The sequence below is a fragment of the Nilaparvata lugens genome, chromosome 3 (genome assembly GCF_014356525.2).
Source record: "Nilaparvata lugens isolate BPH chromosome 3, ASM1435652v1, whole genome shotgun sequence".
NCBI classification, from domain to species: Eukaryota; Metazoa; Arthropoda; class Insecta; order Hemiptera; family Delphacidae; genus Nilaparvata; species Nilaparvata lugens.
This window is the reverse complement of record NC_052506.1, coordinates 92439592-92456933: the sequence shown is the minus strand read 5'-3', so window position 1 is coordinate 92456933 and position 17342 is coordinate 92439592. Positions and strand designations below refer to the sequence as shown.

At 33.4% G+C, this 17342-nt stretch overlaps 2 protein-coding genes and 1 long non-coding RNA gene across 4 annotated transcripts in view; 2 read left to right on the top strand and 1 right to left on the bottom strand.

Moving 5' to 3' along the window:
• Positions 1-5621, bottom strand: part of LOC111050598 — a 32544-nt gene extending 26923 nt beyond the window's left edge. The window contains exons 1-2 of the long non-coding RNA XR_002606060.2: positions 5341-5621; positions 48-209 (exon numbers count right to left, since the gene is read on the bottom strand). This is a non-coding gene — a long non-coding RNA (uncharacterized LOC111050598). The remainder of the gene's footprint in view (positions 1-47; positions 210-5340) is intronic.
• Positions 5622-5866: 245 nt separating this feature from the next.
• Positions 5867-16865, top strand: LOC111050601 (histidine protein methyltransferase 1 homolog). 2 transcript variants are annotated; one of them, XM_039425062.1, is made up of 7 exons: positions 5867-6099; positions 6415-6621; positions 8672-8841; positions 10784-10914; positions 11465-11563; positions 14801-14916; positions 15309-15767. In XM_039425062.1, the coding sequence occupies exons 1-7, from the start codon at positions 6024-6026 to the stop codon at positions 15476-15478; spliced, it is 969 nt and encodes a 322-aa protein (XP_039280996.1). In that variant the 5' UTR covers positions 5867-6023; the 3' UTR covers positions 15479-15767. The 2 variants fall into 2 exon arrangements, with proteins under 2 accessions (XP_039280996.1, XP_022192635.1); XM_022336943.2 differs by lacking the exon at positions 15309-15767 and adding an exon at positions 15995-16865 and having other exon boundaries at positions 5868-6099.
• On the top strand, positions 15999-17020 carry LOC111050602 (ubiquitin-like-conjugating enzyme ATG10). The gene has a single exon (XM_022336945.2). The coding sequence runs from the start codon at positions 16210-16212 to the stop codon at positions 16777-16779; it is 570 nt and encodes a 189-aa protein (XP_022192637.2). The 5' UTR covers positions 15999-16209; the 3' UTR covers positions 16780-17020.
• Positions 17021-17342: the final 322 nt, after the last annotated feature.

The window sequence follows — 17342 nt, the reverse complement described above, 5'->3', positions numbered from 1 at the left end:
TCAGAAAAATTAACTAAACTAAATTTATTTAAAAAATATTGTTGTACCTTGAGCAGCAGATGAAGGGGTGAGCTGACAGAGGGCTGGATCCTCTCGCCCTGACTGCTAATGCACGAGTTCAGCCATGCCATTCTCAGCTATTTGCTAATATCCTAATCTATGTCACCGTTTCATCTCACTATTCACTACTCTAATGTTGTCTGGTCCACCTGGAACATATAAATATCACTTGATATTTCATGGAGGGAGAGCAAACTTCAATCTACTTGTAGTTACATCCACCACCAATACTCTACAACTCTACAACAATTATTCAAATCACAATAGCGTCGATGAAAAAGTGTTGACTGGCAGTTTGACTGGTGGTCCAAAACGTACATTATAGGAAGATTGAACTATCGGGTATATTTTTCAATTATTTGTTAATCAAAAGATATAATCAATATTATTGATATTAATACTGTGAATAATCAATATTATTCACCTATAGATTCTGCTTTTAAAGTAGAATCTTAAAAAATGCAAAAGTACAGTGCACAGAAGCACACAGAGCTTCTATATTTTTCAAAATCAGGAAGAAGAGACTATCTGTTCCATGAGTCTTATTAGAATGACTTGATGAATAAATGAGAGTTGTAAATTTGTATAAAAGATTGTATAACACAATAAGACAAAAGTATTATTCTCCTTTTATGTAGTTTATTTGAATGTCAATTGGTTGTCTAAAATGATGGTTTGTGAAGTTCTTACAACTGAGATACTTGTTAAGATTGTAATAATTAGTTCATTATCAAATTAGCTATCGATGATGTAATGAAGAAATTGAAATGGTCATAACCTTCATAATTTGGAAAACATTAGGTAATTGAAGAAGTTTTGGGCAATAGCCTGTTTTTACTCTTCCAACTATTGTATTGTTTGTTCTAACCAATAAATAAATAATAAGATTAGAGTACCGTACTTGAATTTATATGCTCAGGAAATTTCTCATAATAATTCACAGTTGTGTAATTTTATTTTTATTTCAAGTATGTACGTTTCTAAAGTTGGAGACAGAGAATAACAGTTATTGAATATGATGATTGTCCTACTGTCTAGACTTAGACGTTGGGAGGAGCATCCTAAAGTCCTATGGTGGGTGTGAAGAAAAATACTTCTACTTGGGCGTTTTTCTGTCTGCCAGAAAGGAAATTGTGGTAATTTCACTGTTATAAAGCAATAACTTTTATGGAGCAAGATAATGCAACTGGAGGAAATGGAGAATCCAATTTCTACTAAACACGTATTCTCAACTCTGTTTACAACGGTGAATAATAATCAAGAAGAGCTTAGAATCTTATCTACTGGAATTTATAACTTTATGAGATAAGTCTTCAAATAAAATATTTGTGAAACATTGCTTTCAACTTGAAGAAAGAGAATGAGTGAGAAATTTACACCCTTGTAAACAAGAAGCTAGAAGCTAATTTTGAACATTTTAGTCTTGATTCAAAAATATAATATAGAACTTGTTTCTGGTACAATCTAAGATAGCATTCATCCATTCATACTTGTATCAGCTAATTTTAATAACATTTTTGACAAAATTATCTATGATGGGATGAGTTTCTTTCTATGAAGTAAAGCAAGCAATTGTCTTCTTAATTGATGAATATAAAAATATCATAATCTGCTACTTTATGGCATCTTTCAAGTAGGATAAAACACATTATCATAATTATGCATATTAAACAATATTGTTTAATGAAATGCTATGGAATCCTCCATATAATATGGAACTAATGAGATTTTGTCTGCTCTACATGTAGACCTGACAAAATCTTGTTTATTCCACCTCAATTTTTCATCTACTTTTTTACATTTTTCATATGTGCAGCGTCATAGAGACTTATTATGAGATTAATATGAAATTTTCTCAGTTCTACATGTAGATCTAACAAAATCTTGTTTATTCAACCTCAATTTTTTATCTACTTTGTTGAATTTTTCACGTGTGCAGCGTCATAAAGACACTATAAGTGTGATTTCTGTACAATTGTGACTATTGTGTTACTGTACTCAATATGAAGTTTGAATCTATAGGTAGTGTGTATGAAATAGGTTGAGGTTTTGCCCTTCATCCAAAGAAATTCTACATGCAATTGTGTAGTTAGAAATTCTAAAGCCGCAATTTTACACAGATTGGAAAAGCTGTAATCTCCTCGGATGCAAAGTCTCAACTTATTTTATACAAACTATACTTCAAGATTTTATTTCGACATGTGGATGAACTGAAAACGATAAATCGTATTCGATGGGTAAAGTAGTGATAAAATAGAGGGATGTATATTGTAATAATTACAATGTTTCATTGAGTGTCGATCATACAGTCTATTGGTGGAGAACAATGTGAGACACCGGTCCACTCATAACTTTCGACGGAAACAGCGTTCACAGCACGATGTGAGTCGAACCACGAACGGGCAAGCACTGCTGGATCGTGAGTGAGGTTAGGAAGGAACAGAGAACACCCCCACCACCCTTCAAGGGACAGGCGCTTCGGGCATTTCGAATTCCAAACATTGAGCTTCGGTTGCCGCCGCGCCTCTGGGTCAAGGGATAACCTTGGGAACACCTCCTCACTCCTCACCCATCTCCTAGCCCTTTTCTCCAGAGTCAACATCACTACTGGCCTACTGAGGGCTGATATCAAAGAGTCAGCTGTGAGATTCATGATCTTATCACAAATGAGCGGGTTCATTTTCACAGGTAGGAATTAATGAAAAGCAAGGAATCGAGAATACAGATTCCTGCATTCCTGTATTCTAGATCCCTTGATATAGATTACATAGAATAAGAACCAATTTATTGTAAGATACACATTTTAAATAAAGCATCTGGTTAACACTGGTTTGTTATCCTAGTCTACAGTATCAGTAGACTTTCAGATTTTCTCCCCTACATACAAAAGTATAGTCTTAGCAAGAGCGGTGTTCCATTTCATTTTTCTATCACCATTGTAATTGTATTTTTTAATGTAACATTTCATTTTTTGTAGAATAGAGAATATTTAAATTTGAAATAGATCTATCCTTTTCCAATTCTGCACCCTTTCCAAATCACTATAAGCTATCAAAAAATGGATAATGAACTACCATAATGTATAATCACAATTACATAAATGTATTTTTAAATGATAGACTGATATATTTTCTTGGTGAATATAGTATATATGATTTTTTGCTGAGGGTGAAGCCCACATGAGCTCTAGGGTTGTGCTTGAGTAATGAGACGGATGATGATGAGATATAATAATCAGTCTATTATTATATTTGGTATGAATCTCGTAGATTAATTTTTGTTGAACACGAAATAATGACCTTACCTTGTTTTTATATACAGTATATTATAATTCAATCTCCGTAAAGAGAAATCTGTCTAATTTCAATAAAAATATTTCACTACATTCACATTACACTAGACGGATGATATAACATGACCTACAGTTAGATTGACTAAAACTCTGAAAAGTCATAAGTGCCTACAAATTCGCATGTTTAATTTACAGATAATGTTAAGCAGTTACCATTGAAAATGTTTTGTATTGTTGTTGAAAAATGGCACAAATCTGAAGCTTCCTATTCTGTTAATCAGTACCTGGAATATTTCAATGTGTATGTGTAAATTTGATCATTTTTATAGTCCAACTTGTGATATTTTACTTATTATTGACGAAGCCTATTGCTTACATTTTTGTAATGTTGTTTTATGGCCAATAAAATTATTGATTCTTGATATGAATGGACCTACAGTTTTAGGTGGACTCCGAACCATCGTGAAGCGATTTTACAACGCATAAATAATATATTTTCGATATAATTGATCATTATCAGCAAGAATCAACAATTAATATCATATTATGATTAAAATGAAACAGTATGGTATTGTTTCTGCTTTTCTAGTTAGGAAAAAAACCGTGCGTCTGAAGCAGGGAACCCACTATGCCGTCACCGTCAGGCACCGTCCAGCACCGACCATCACCGTCAGTCGCCGCCTTCACCGTCATTTTCCGGCGATAACCCACTTGCCCGTCTGGTTAGCTCCGTCAGAAACCGGAGCTAACCAGAAGAAATGCATCAGTTGCGATGGAGAGTTCATCAGAGGAGGAATTGCTAGTAATAGCCGCAGCATGTGCTGAAGAAGAAGAGATACAGAAACGGAGGAAGCATAGGTACTGCTTGCACGAAATCTTCAGAAGAAGAAACGAATATGGTGAATTTCATCATTTGTTTGACGACTTGAAAAAAGACGATGCTAAGTTCTTTTTATATTTCTGCATGACTCCAAAGAAGTTCTACGAATTGCTCGAGTTACTGAAATTCCCAGTGAAACACAGTAACTTCCGTGAGGTGATGTGACTTCACTGATAGTTGAATGTCGACTGGAAGAATGATAAAAAAACGGACCGGCTATCCGGCAAGAATGCCCCAAACAGCAATGGTGACCGACGGTGAATGACGGACACGGTCGTGGCCGGTGACGGACGGGTATAGTGGGTTGCCGTTCGTTTAAAATAATGCAAAGCAATGTTGCCGGTATGCAACGGTGACGGTCGGTGCCGGACGGCGCCTGACGGTGACGGCATAGTGGGTTCCCTGCTTTAGATGCCCGAACAGTTGGGGCCTATTTATGCAAGTTCTGCGCGGCCAAATTCAAATATTGAATATTTAATCACGTACCTATAAGACTCATTCAATTAGAAACCAATGCAATGAAATTCAGGTAACTTAATCTAGTTCTAGTAAAAGGATGTAAATTAGTTTACTTTCAGTTTTCCTCATACAAATTCATAGCAGATTTAGAAAATTATTAATGATAGTTAAAATTATAGGTAATAGCATGAAGCTAACTTCTCCAATGAGTTTTTGCTCAGCTATTTAAAAAAAAACACATTCAGTTCTTGAGGGATGTTCACACATTAGCCAGATTAAAATGCTGATTCCAGATTTTGTTGTTCGGCTCAAAAATCTGATGTGCAATTGCACATAATACGCATTCAGTATGATCACACCATAAATTTTAATATTTTATATATAATATCTATAGTGAGGTCCACGTTATAATGACAGTATTTGATCAACTTTGGTTTTGCTATCCTTGTCAATCATTCGACAAAGCCGGTGGTACTACAGTATCCTTTTCCAGGTCCACAACGATGCCAATTATGTTTTTGACAGTGTAGAAATATAATTAATTAATGCAGAGAATCGGTATTGCTATTCTTTTATCTTTATCCACTGCCAATATAACGTGGACCTCACTAAAATTGTAATTCAAAGAACGACTACTTAAAATACTCACCTCACACTCCAATTTCACTATTCATTGTCATTTATGTACTACTTGGAAAACGTACCATGTACCGGTAGGTTATTGTACCAGAATATTCAAATTATCCTACTATAACTACACTTGAAACAAACACCATGTTTGATCATGATCTCTACTTCATTATTACACCATTATAAGACTAATGAAATGATAAAAATTTCAATTTTCATTACAGATTTTAATTCTTTAAATGCGAATAAAGACGCGGTAGGTAGCCATTCTTCATACGTACATTCAAATTTTCTCTGAATGTAGTACCAACCTAAATCAAAACTTTCTTGTGCTTAATTAATAATACAAATAATGAAATGTTTCAAGTGATTCTTGAGAATTTTTTAATTCCAATAATATTTTATAAGTGCAAATGAAATTTTCTTGTGAAATATTATGATTCTAAACTAAAAAATACTTTTTTATAATATTATATTTCCAAAATAGTTGCTAACATTAAGCAGTTGGCGGTCTGTTCTTTGAACCATCTGTTTTCTATTATAGGTTAGGTTTTTGTTTTCGTCATCTTTCCGGCAGCAAAGTTAAAATTTCTGTTGTGTCTTCACCTTATTTTCATAAAAAAGCTGACAAATGCTTAGTAAGGTCTATTATTATTATAGATTGCGATAGCAATTAATGTAATTCAACAGAGTTTACCTCAAATGAGTATGTTCAAATTCAATTTTTCAAATAGTGAGGATAATAATGTTGAGGCTGCAGTGACAGAAACATCTCAAGGTGATATACATAATAAATCTATATGTTATCAAATTATGTAATCAATTCTTGTAGTTAATAATTATATGAATCAAGCAATAGTGCTGTATATAGTTGGTATTATAAACCGTACTTACTTCAAGACAAAAGCTACTACAATGTATAAGTTACTGCAAAATGTTGATGATTCTTGACATACAGATTATTACCTGTCTTGAAACTGGATAGCCTTGTATTAAAAGAAAGGATTTAAAAAAATTATTTTGTTAAATTGAATTATTTTGTCCATTTTCTAATTTGATGTGATTTGATCTTATAGTCTTTGTTATATTTCAGATAAAATAATTGATTCTGATTTGAAGTGGTTGCCAGCAGTTGAAATAATACCTTCGAATTATGGTTCTGAACTAATAACTGAAGGAAAATGGCTCACAAAAAAAATTTCTAACTCCGATAATTCAATACATTATTTATCTTCGGAGTCCAATAATTCAAAAGAAATTTACAAGACTGATGCTGATATAGAAGAAGCACAATATGAGGGTAAGTGTAGATTACAGCACTGCTAACTGGGAAAAAGTGCCTATTACAAGTTATAGTTTTTTTAATTTTGTTTCATTCCAACTACTGTAAAATATCTGTAAAATAAACTCAGCTCGGAATTTACACACCAGTGTTTTATCTATAAGTTGTATTTTTTCTTTAGTGCTACTTTTAATATAAATCTGAGTACCCTTTTGAATTATTTTGACACGACATGTCTCGGCTAAACATGTTTTCAAGACTTGAAATGGCATTAGTAGCCGAAACATGTCGTGTCAAAATAACTCAAAAGGGTACTCAGATTTATATTTTCATTTATATTTATCTATAAGCTATGATTTGATACCTTCTGCTTAATCCCAATCTTGATCGATGGCGTCATAAAAATCAATACACGTTAAGCAGCATGTAACTATTTAGATGACAGTGATCCAGTAACCGCATTTGGTAAAAGAATCAAATTATCACTCAAATATTCATTCACACTCACTGTAATATACCTTGTCACATAGCAGCTTCCTAGCGGATCTATTGAAGGCGGCATCATCCAACTGCTTCACACCAGGAGGCAGCTTGTTAGAGAATTTCAGGGCAGAAATCCTATAACTGGCCCGCGATCGGTGGAGGCGTCTCCTGGGGATATCCAACAGTTCACGGTGTCTGGTATTGTGGTAATGAATGCTACTACGGACAGCCTGAGTATGCTGTACTACTACTTACTTTATCCGGCTCTACAGTCCTGGGTGGACTTTGGCCTCCTCAACATAGCGCCTCCATTCGTCTCTATCCTGAGCACTCCGTCGCCAGTTTGCCACGCCCAGCACCCGGAGGTCTCCGATCACGTCGTTCAGTCATCTTGTCCGTGGTCGACCTCTCTTTCTCGTCCCAAGCATTCTTTCTTCCAGGAGTCTTGATGGTACCCTCTCGTCACTCATTCTGGCTAAATGTCCAAGCCATTCAATCCTTCTGAGTATGCTGTATCCTCTTGAAATACACCAAACACAGGAGGATGTAATGGCTGATGACCGTCAGTACTCCAAGGGAAGCAAAGATGAGCTTTAAATGGGCAAGATGATCACTGTTTGTTATGATTGTCACAGCCCTCTTTTGCAGCATCAGCAGCCCTTGTCGAATGACCCCACAGGAGCAATCCATAGGTGATGTGGCTATGGCAGAGAGCGTGATACATCTTCTAAAGATACCTCTCAGTCACCAGGCTCCTCATATTGAGCAGCAGATATCAAATGCGGGAGAGTCGACTGGTTACCTGTTGAATATGACTTCTCCAGCTGAGTTTGCAGTTCAAGACAAAACCCAGCAGTGTCACAGATCCTGAGAGTCACGCAGTTCTCGTGACAAGCTGTAGATGATCCTTTGGGTATTTTCTTCATTCAGATGGAATCGATTAGCCACAAAGTAGCAGATCGAAGTTGCTCCGCAGATTACTTTAAAACTCGCTCAAGCTCAGCACCCGACGACAGTAGAAACGTATACGTGAACATCAGAGAGGAACCGTGGTCGTCAAGATCATGCTTCAAACATGTCTATGCTTTGATCAAAGAATACCTTATAAGCTAATATTTAATTTTTTACTTAACAAAATAATTATGATTGTGTATTAGTCAATAGTAAAATCTGTATGTATGATTTTATTATTTAGTTTTAAAGCAATTACTCATTCTTAGCAGAAATCTCATTCATAAATACTCTCTTCAAATTTAATTTCCCATTTCAATATTTTTAACTACCATTTTATTTATTGAATAAATATTATTGCCAATGCTATCATATTTTTTATTACACTGAATCAACAAATTTTCTCTCCAAATAATAGTGTAATAGTCGAATCAATGATGTTTATTTGAGCCAGAGTACATCAGTAAATAAGCCAGGTCAGATGAAAAATTCATTATAAATAAAATACAATTTACAGAATACAATGTCACAGTATTGAAACACCATATCCAAACATTAAATCTTTACATGAACAAATTATGAGTCCAATATATCTAATTTTACTGTCGATTTTAAAAATTCTCTTTGTTCACAGGTGGTTTCAAAGTTTGGGATTGCACTTACCATCTTATGAATTATTTATGTGAGAATAATCCTGAAGGTACATTTAAAGGAAAGAAAGTTTTGGATCTAGGCTGCGGCAATGGTTTTCTGGGCATATTGTCATTCTATATTGGCGCCGAAATAGTACATTTTCAGGATTATGTGAGTCTCATTGATAATTTTCAATTAATTCAAGTATTTATTTTATTCATTTGGATTGAAAATTTATGAAATTATCTTCAACAAACCATAAATTCGCCAGTTGATCTCAAAGCACACAGAGCGCCGCGACGCGCCTCCCAAACTAAAAGATGAATTCTTATCATCTAGTGGAAATGTTAACATCTGCACAAAAGCCGGTTAAAATTTGATCGTGATTAATTTCACGAGAACTAATCAGAGAAGTTTTTTTTTCTGAAAAGCCTTATTTTATTGGTTTTCGTAGAATTAATCAGGATTAAAATTTAACCGGCTTTAGTGCAACCGGGTCTAATTAAGTTAGAATGCGCATACTGGAAGCGCGCTCGCCTCCGTTAATGCTAATGGTACGGAGGTGTCCCTTGTACCATATAAGGGCTTTGTGGTCACCACTATAGGAATAATATTAATTGCGATTCCTATGTATAGGCCAGGAAAGGTCCAGTCAAAAGGACAGGTCCAGTCAAGGAAAGGTTATAGAGGGAAAATTTGGGAAGACAATTTTTGACCCCGCAGTTCTGTTAAGGGTAGTAAGGAGGTAAACATATCAAAAGTCCCCACCCCTACCACTTGTGCTAAGGGAGTGGGGGTGGTTTAAAGGTACCATTTTTTGGTTTATCGCATAAAACTAAAAAACTATGTATCCTAAGGACTTGACTGTCATATAATAAATTAAAGCTTACATAATTTCCTACAATATTCATTTTACAACTTTTTGTATATCTCATCTAGTTTTCGAGATATCCGCCCTTAAATGTGTGACATTTTTGAAAAAAAAAATTTGGCACCAATTTTTTTTCTATTTTTGCTCTTCTAACTTTTCAAAAATCGATGGGAAAAATCCGTATTAATTATGAGCTTATAGAGCATTAATATCTCTTCAATTTGATGTATGATTCTGACTTTTACGGATTTCCCTACACCTTTTGTGCAACGTGTTTTTTTTTCAAAAATGTCACACCTTCAAGGGCGGATATCTCGAAAACTAGAGGAGATATAAAAAAAGTTGTGAATTAAATATTGTAGGAAATTAGGTGAGCTTTAATTTGTTATGTGACAGTCAAGTCCTTTGGATACATAGTTTTTGAGTTTTATGCGAGAAACCAAAAAATGGTACCTTTAAATCACCCCCACTCCCTTAGCACAGGGGTAGGGGTGGGGACTTTTGATATGTTTACCTCCTTACTACCCTTAACAGAACTGCGGGGTCAGAAATTGTCTTCCCAACTTTTCCCTCTAAACCCTTTTTTAAGCATTCATTGCCTGGACTAGTAAAGGTAAAATATTTATTTGATAATATGCGAATAATTTCCAAATTATTAAATTTAGGTAGTAGAGTAACTTAGCGAAAGGTAAACCGATGTGAACTGAAATGTTTTTCTTCGCTAACAAAACTCTCATATGTAGGCTAACACATGTGACGCCACATACTTGTGAAATATATTTTTAAAAAATTCTTCTATTAAATGCGCCCCATATTATCATCTAACTATAAATATTTCTTCCCCCAATCATCTTAATGAATAGTATATAATAACTTTAAATGAATCAATATAGGCTATGGATATACATTTCTGTATATCCAACTTTTATAGTTGATTGACAGACCTATAAATTCATAATACACTCCCCACAAATCAGACGCGCATAGCACGGTATGCTTTGTAATATTGTATACGTGTAGTGTGGAAGAAGTATTCCTGAATTCCAGAGACTATATAGCTCTTAACAAAAATTGTTAAGTAACTGTAGAAAACAATAGAAGTTCATCATACACAAACAATAAATTATTTCGAAAATCTTAACTTTTGTTTAATGAATGTAGTTTATTCAACTATGCAATAAATTATTTGAAAATCTTGACTATTGCTTAATCAATGTAGCTTAACTAGGCAATTATTTCCAGAATGACAGTGTCATAAATAAAATAACTATTCCAAACACATTGAAGAATCTTCAGAGCTTGAACGACTCGTCAGTAAAATGCAAATTTTTTGCTGGAGACTGGGAGTCCTTCAGTGATTTGGATGATTTCAAGTGAGTATAATAAAATATTATATTTATTTTCATCTACACACTCATATAAATTTGTGTATAATTGGAAAGTCTTCCAAGTCTTATCATTCTGCATTATACCTCCCATGGCGATTGAAAAATCAAGAAAACAAATCTTTTATAAAAGTTGGTCAGATATATGTGACCAAATATAATGAATGTATTAGTATCTAATGTGTCCCTAATACAAATGAATGTTATAAAAACAATTGTTTTATGTTTCTAGAAATGAAAATTTATGTAATGAATCTTATTAAATGTATATCAAGTAAGCTACCATAATTTTTGTTGATTTTCTTGCAGTCTTATATGAATTCGATCAAATTAAAATTAACAGACTTTCGATCTGTTTCATTTTTCATTGTTGTAATGTACCATTGGAAATGGTACAGTTTTGGGCATGAGCCTGTTGTGCCTTTCCTCATGTTAAGTATTTGTACACAATGTGAATAAATAAATAAATAAGATAAATGATTCGAATCAGACATAAAATAACTTAGTTTAGTAATTTATTGCTTTTGTTTTTCCGCAGGTACGATATAATACTGACAGCAGCCACAATATATAATACAAAAAGCTACAAAAAACTACTCTCTGTGTTCAAACAAAAGTTGGAATTATCAGGCACAGTGTATCCTTTAAACTGAACTACCTTTTATGAAATAGGCTATATTTAATTTAGGGATGGGTATCGATACATCGATGTTTCAACATCAAACATCGATGTTTACTGTTCGATGTTTTTCACTTATCGATGGTTTTACCTAGACATCGGTCATCCGATGTTTTTCCCAACTAAAAAGTAAAAACAATTCTAATTTTTTAATTTGATACAAGTTTTTTTTTGTTTGAAGAGGATTATCTTGAGAGCAATAAGCAATAGTAACAGAATTACAATCAATCCCTATCATATTTAGTGTAGAATTCTGTTTAGTGTTTTTTGTGAATATAGATCACTCTTGTGAAAGATCTCGCATAAGTTTTGATTTCCTGCAGATTGCTATTTTTATTTTTCAATCAGGTTCTCTGTATTTTTATGTGAGACTGTTGGATACTCTTGAAGATTTACATTACTTCTGTGGCCCGTATCAAGGTTAGATAGTTAGTTATTTAGAATTGAATAAAAGGTCGGATTCTTCGTTTCTTAGGAAGAGTTTTTTCTTAGTACAATTATTTCCTCAACATGTGTTTAACACTAATTAATCTAGCTCTGGAAAAGAGGTCCTCATATTGTAAGGAGTGCAGATATCCATATAAAAAAACTTAATCCATTTTCATTTCCTAAAAAATCTATCAGGTATTGAATGAATACGATATGAGTATCAATGATTGCTAAAATTAGCTTAGGGTGAAATTTCAAGACAGAATCCTCAAGGATATCCCGAGAGTTTTCAGACTAAACCATGAAGATGACAAATCTTGTGAACTGGAGTTGATGTATCTTTCTAGTCACAACCTGACTTCAATTATTTGAATTATTTCGCACAACGACATAAGTTCTTGAGATTATGTTCTATGAGAATCACCCGTAAGATACACTTCATTTCAGTATTTCCTAGTGGAGAGTCGCGCTTAAGGTCACCTCAAGGATCAAAATTTCAAACACATAACTTTTGACATAATGCTCAGATTTCATCGTACTACACGTCATCCTCCTCGGTTCGTCACGGCGGTTCAAAATCATGCATAATAAGTCAAATTCGGTCGAAAAATGGAAAATTTATTGTTGAGTGTACTTAAGCTCATATTCCAATACACAGAAAATGACCAATTTCTATATTCAAAGTTGCATGTCTTGTGAAATACTTCTGATAAAATTTCCAAATCTAGTGAGAATGTGAAAATTGTCCCCCTCTACCCACTCCAATAAATAATACTTTCGATTCCAAAACAATTTGTAAGTTAAGATTTTAAAAATGGCGATTTCAGTTTTTACATTTTTTTCGTAATTTTACTGTTGATCAAGAGTTTCTAAAACGAGTCTGATACATCATAGAAACTTACGATTGATTACAAATTGTAGATAAATTCATCCTCTACGAGCTCAGTTGCCTGAAATCCATCTTGAATCACTTTTCGCTATCATAGAACTGCCTAAACCGTTGATATGAGAGAAATATCTACAATTTCCGGATTTTTTTCAACAATCAAATCTCACTTTACGAACATATTTTTCATGAATTGTTCACAGCAGATGAAAAAGAAAATTCTATTGTACATTTCAAGATCATGTTATAATTTTTATAATAAGGGGTTACCGAGATACATAGCTTTGAATATAGAAATTGGCCATTTCTTATGTATTGAATATGAATAAGTACCTACACTCAACAATAAATTTTCTAATTTTTGACCGAATTTGACTGTTGATGCATGATTTCAACCGCCTTGGCGAGCCGAGAAGAATGAAGTGTAGTACGATGAAATCTGAGCATTGTGTCAAAAGTAAATTATAAGTGTTTGAAATTTTGATCTTTGAGGTGTCCTTAAGCGTGCCTCTACTAGGAAATACTGAAATCAAGTGCATCAAACAGGTGATTCTTACCCATGAACTTATGTCATTGTGCGAAATATCAATGTGAGGACAAAGTAGATGGTGATGATTGTTGAAGCTGAAAATTAGGTGTTTTCCACAATACAAGGAGCATTGTTGTCAGGTGTACTTGGAAATCTATATGACATAGAGCGCTCTACCTGATCTCAGATTGTATAGCACAAAAATACGCCTAGAGGGATTTTGAAATATACATCTAAATTGTAACAATCGGAAGATATTGTTGATTAAAAACTAAAATTTCTTCAAAATTGATTTTTTCTTCAAATTTTACTCATTTTTGAAAAATTATAACAAAGTACTCATTGGAGATAGAGTGTTCCGAGTGATCTCATTTATTTTCAGAATTATATAATCTTTGAGAGATTTGGCAGAAATAGCTGAAAACTGGAAAATCAGCCGAAAATACGAGGTTTTTGGGCTATCTTGTATCTAGCACAAGGAAATCTTGCATGAAGAAATTGGTTCTGCACTTCTCTTATGTACCCAAATAATATAATAAAAAATCAGAACTACAATATAAATTGCAAGCACACCCCCTTTTTTATGTCTATATTGACTGGACTAATAGTATCATCCTTAAAAACGTAGGGCGATAAACGATGTTTAAAAACATCGATGTTCAAAAACATCGATGTTTACTGTTCGATGTTTTTCACTTATCGATGTTAGGATGAAAAAACCATCGATGTTTTGTCTTTCGATACCCATCCCTATATTTAATCAAGTTTTGACTGACCGAGACTATTTATTAGTAAAGCCCATTGATTATCCCTCCTACTTACTTCCATAGGATACGTGATTTTGGTTCTTTTTGAAGATAGTGAGTGGTGATGATGATGATGATGATGATTGTTTATCATCCTCCGAAGGTATCTTCAAAGGATGAGCTAAATAGAAGTAATCATCAATTATTGTAGAAAAATTTAGACAGTTTTAAAAAAAACAACAAACAGCTAATCAATGTTTGTTTGAAAATTAAATTATATGAAACTTTACAAAAATTACATTTACAATCGACATCTATAGTAGTTATTATTTATCAAACTTTCATATAATGGCATTATCACACTTTTGAATAATTACATGTTAAATTTTCTTCATCTATAGTTGTTATAATCTAAATTTCTAAATTACATGTATCTAAATTTCCAGTAGGCTATAGATTAATTTACTATTTATTCTTAACTAATGATCAGAATTCTATCTGCCAAATCACATTACTTCGGGTGGGGTGGAGGTAAATTTATAAATTAAATGTATCTAAATTTCCAGTATAGATTAATTTACTATTTATTCTTAACTAATGATCAGAATTCTAGCTGCCAAATCACATTACTTCGGGTGGGGTGGAGGTACCAGGAACTTTGAAGAATTCTTACAGAAAGATGGGTCATTTCTATCTCGTACTCTATGGACATGTTCAGAAGGTATGTTAATATTTTTATTGAAAATAATCAATTACTCCAGAAAAATTATTAAATGAAGTTCAAAAGTAAAAATTAAGAAATAAAATTACTTGAAATTAAACTCGAGTGATAAGGGAATAATACGATGCGTCACCTTAAAAAGGTGACAGAGATTAAAAAAATTAAATTTTTTTAATTGATAATCATTGACACAGATAGATTGCATCTGATGACCATAAAACTGAACCAACCACAAGAGGTTACCCCACATTTCACCAACACAAAACTTGAATACTACAAGGTCACCAACACGAAGGTCCTCGGCCTTCGAAACCATGCTTGCAAAAGTAGCAAGCATGCAAACTTACTTATCAATTCAAAGCATAAGTTCAACAAACTATGTTTTCCATCAGGTTACTGTGAGAGACAAGAGTTCAAGAATCTATTGGACGAAGCGAAGCGGATCATGTACCTGAATCAGCACTTCTTGAGCACTTACAAGTCTGTCTTATTTGGACCAAGATGCAGTTTTCTTGTATTTGATAAAAACATATCACGAACATTGACAAATCAAATATCATGATACTGTCCTGTCATGAATGTTGTAATGACAGTGGAATGAGTAATTGAGTGCTAGTAATGAGCATTGTGTGCTAGTAATATTAAGTTTTCATTCGGTTTTCATGGTGGGTGCATTATGTTTTTTCATTACCATGTTGAATTTTTAAAATACCAAAAAATAAAGTTTATATTCAATGGTATTATTGATTCTACTTGTCTGATACCCTTATCCCATGGCTTACTTTGAATAATAGTAGGCTATATCTATCTACTCTATCTATAGTAGGCTATGCTTATCTCCATCCAAATCACAAGTTTTATGCAGCACAATTATTGACATGAATAAAATTACTTGAAATTATTACTACCATGTTCTCATGGAAATAAGTAGAATGTAGTCCACGATTTTTTCTTGAAAATGGAAAATAAAAATTTGATATTTTAACTTGTCCACAAAAATCCCAATTTTTTCAATGATAGTGCAGATTTTAAGATTCTATGAGATGGCATTTTCATCACATATATGGTTTCTTTTCAGGAGTACAGCAGGATATAATTGAAATCAAATTCAAATCAAGAGATGAATTTTCTGGACTATGAAAAAGCGGTTGAAGTGTCTGAAAGAAACAATTTCATATAGTTTGAAATCAGATAGCCAACGAAACTACAAACTATTAAGTGTAAAACCTAGATCTCAGAAAATACATCAAACTACTTGCGATCAATAAATGAATTTACTGTACTGAAATTACCATGCTGCCTTTTCATATATCACTCTTCAACAAGTTGGTCCATCATTTCGTGTCAGCATCAGATGCTCTCAAAGATGATTGGTTCGTCGAAAAACATTACAACGCTCATTGCGCCGAAGAACTAATCTTACGGAAAAAAGTGACAATTTGTAAAGAAAACAATGTCTCGGGAGAAAGCAGTGGGGAAGAGGACTTGGAGGACGATGGAGTTTTTAGTGATGAATGTGGAACAGATATATTGACATGGGATTACCAGATTATATTCAGTGAGAGTTTTTGTGCGCCGATTCTGTATTTCAATGTTTCCGACTCTAGCGGCAGGCCGGTGAGTTTGGATGGATTGCAGGTTGAAACAAAAAGTAATTTCGGTGTAATCTCACAACAAATGCATCCGATTTTTAACTTTCCTTTCTACTATGTGCATCCTTGTGACATGGCAAGCAATAGCAGCTGGTTTAAACTAGCAAAAGAAAGTGGAACCAATGCATTGGTAACATGGCTTTCAACTGTGGCCAGTATTGTCAATTTAACAATTCCTGAACAATATTCACGTTACAAATTTGACTATTGAATCTCGAATTATGGAACGTTTTTTTTCTTTAATGTAAAATTATGCTCAATTATCGCTAAATTTAATAAAGAACATGTGAGAAATGACCAACATTTAGCTCTTTGCTGACTACCTAGTATCTTTATCTAACATTTGAGTTTAGGCGATAGAAAAATCTCATCACCATTCTTGTTTCTGTTTGTAATTTGTTAAGAAAAATTGAATGATGTGAATGATTTCAAATAGATGTCATTTAACAATATTATTATTGACATTTCAATATCACTTCTTAATATTTCATTTTTCACTTTACTATCACTTTCGACAATTCAATTTCTACATTACTTTGAAATTGTTTGTTTTTCGTGTTTGAACCGCATTTGGTAACCAGTCACTCATCATCAACAAAATGGAACAGAATTGGGTTTAAGTGAGCCTAATACAACAGCATATTGTTGAAAGCAGCATTTATAACACAAAATAACAATAATACAACTCGATAATATTGCTAAACACATTGAAATCAAATTATTCATGTAATCTATCTAAATGTCCAATCAAACATTATTAAAATATTAGCTATT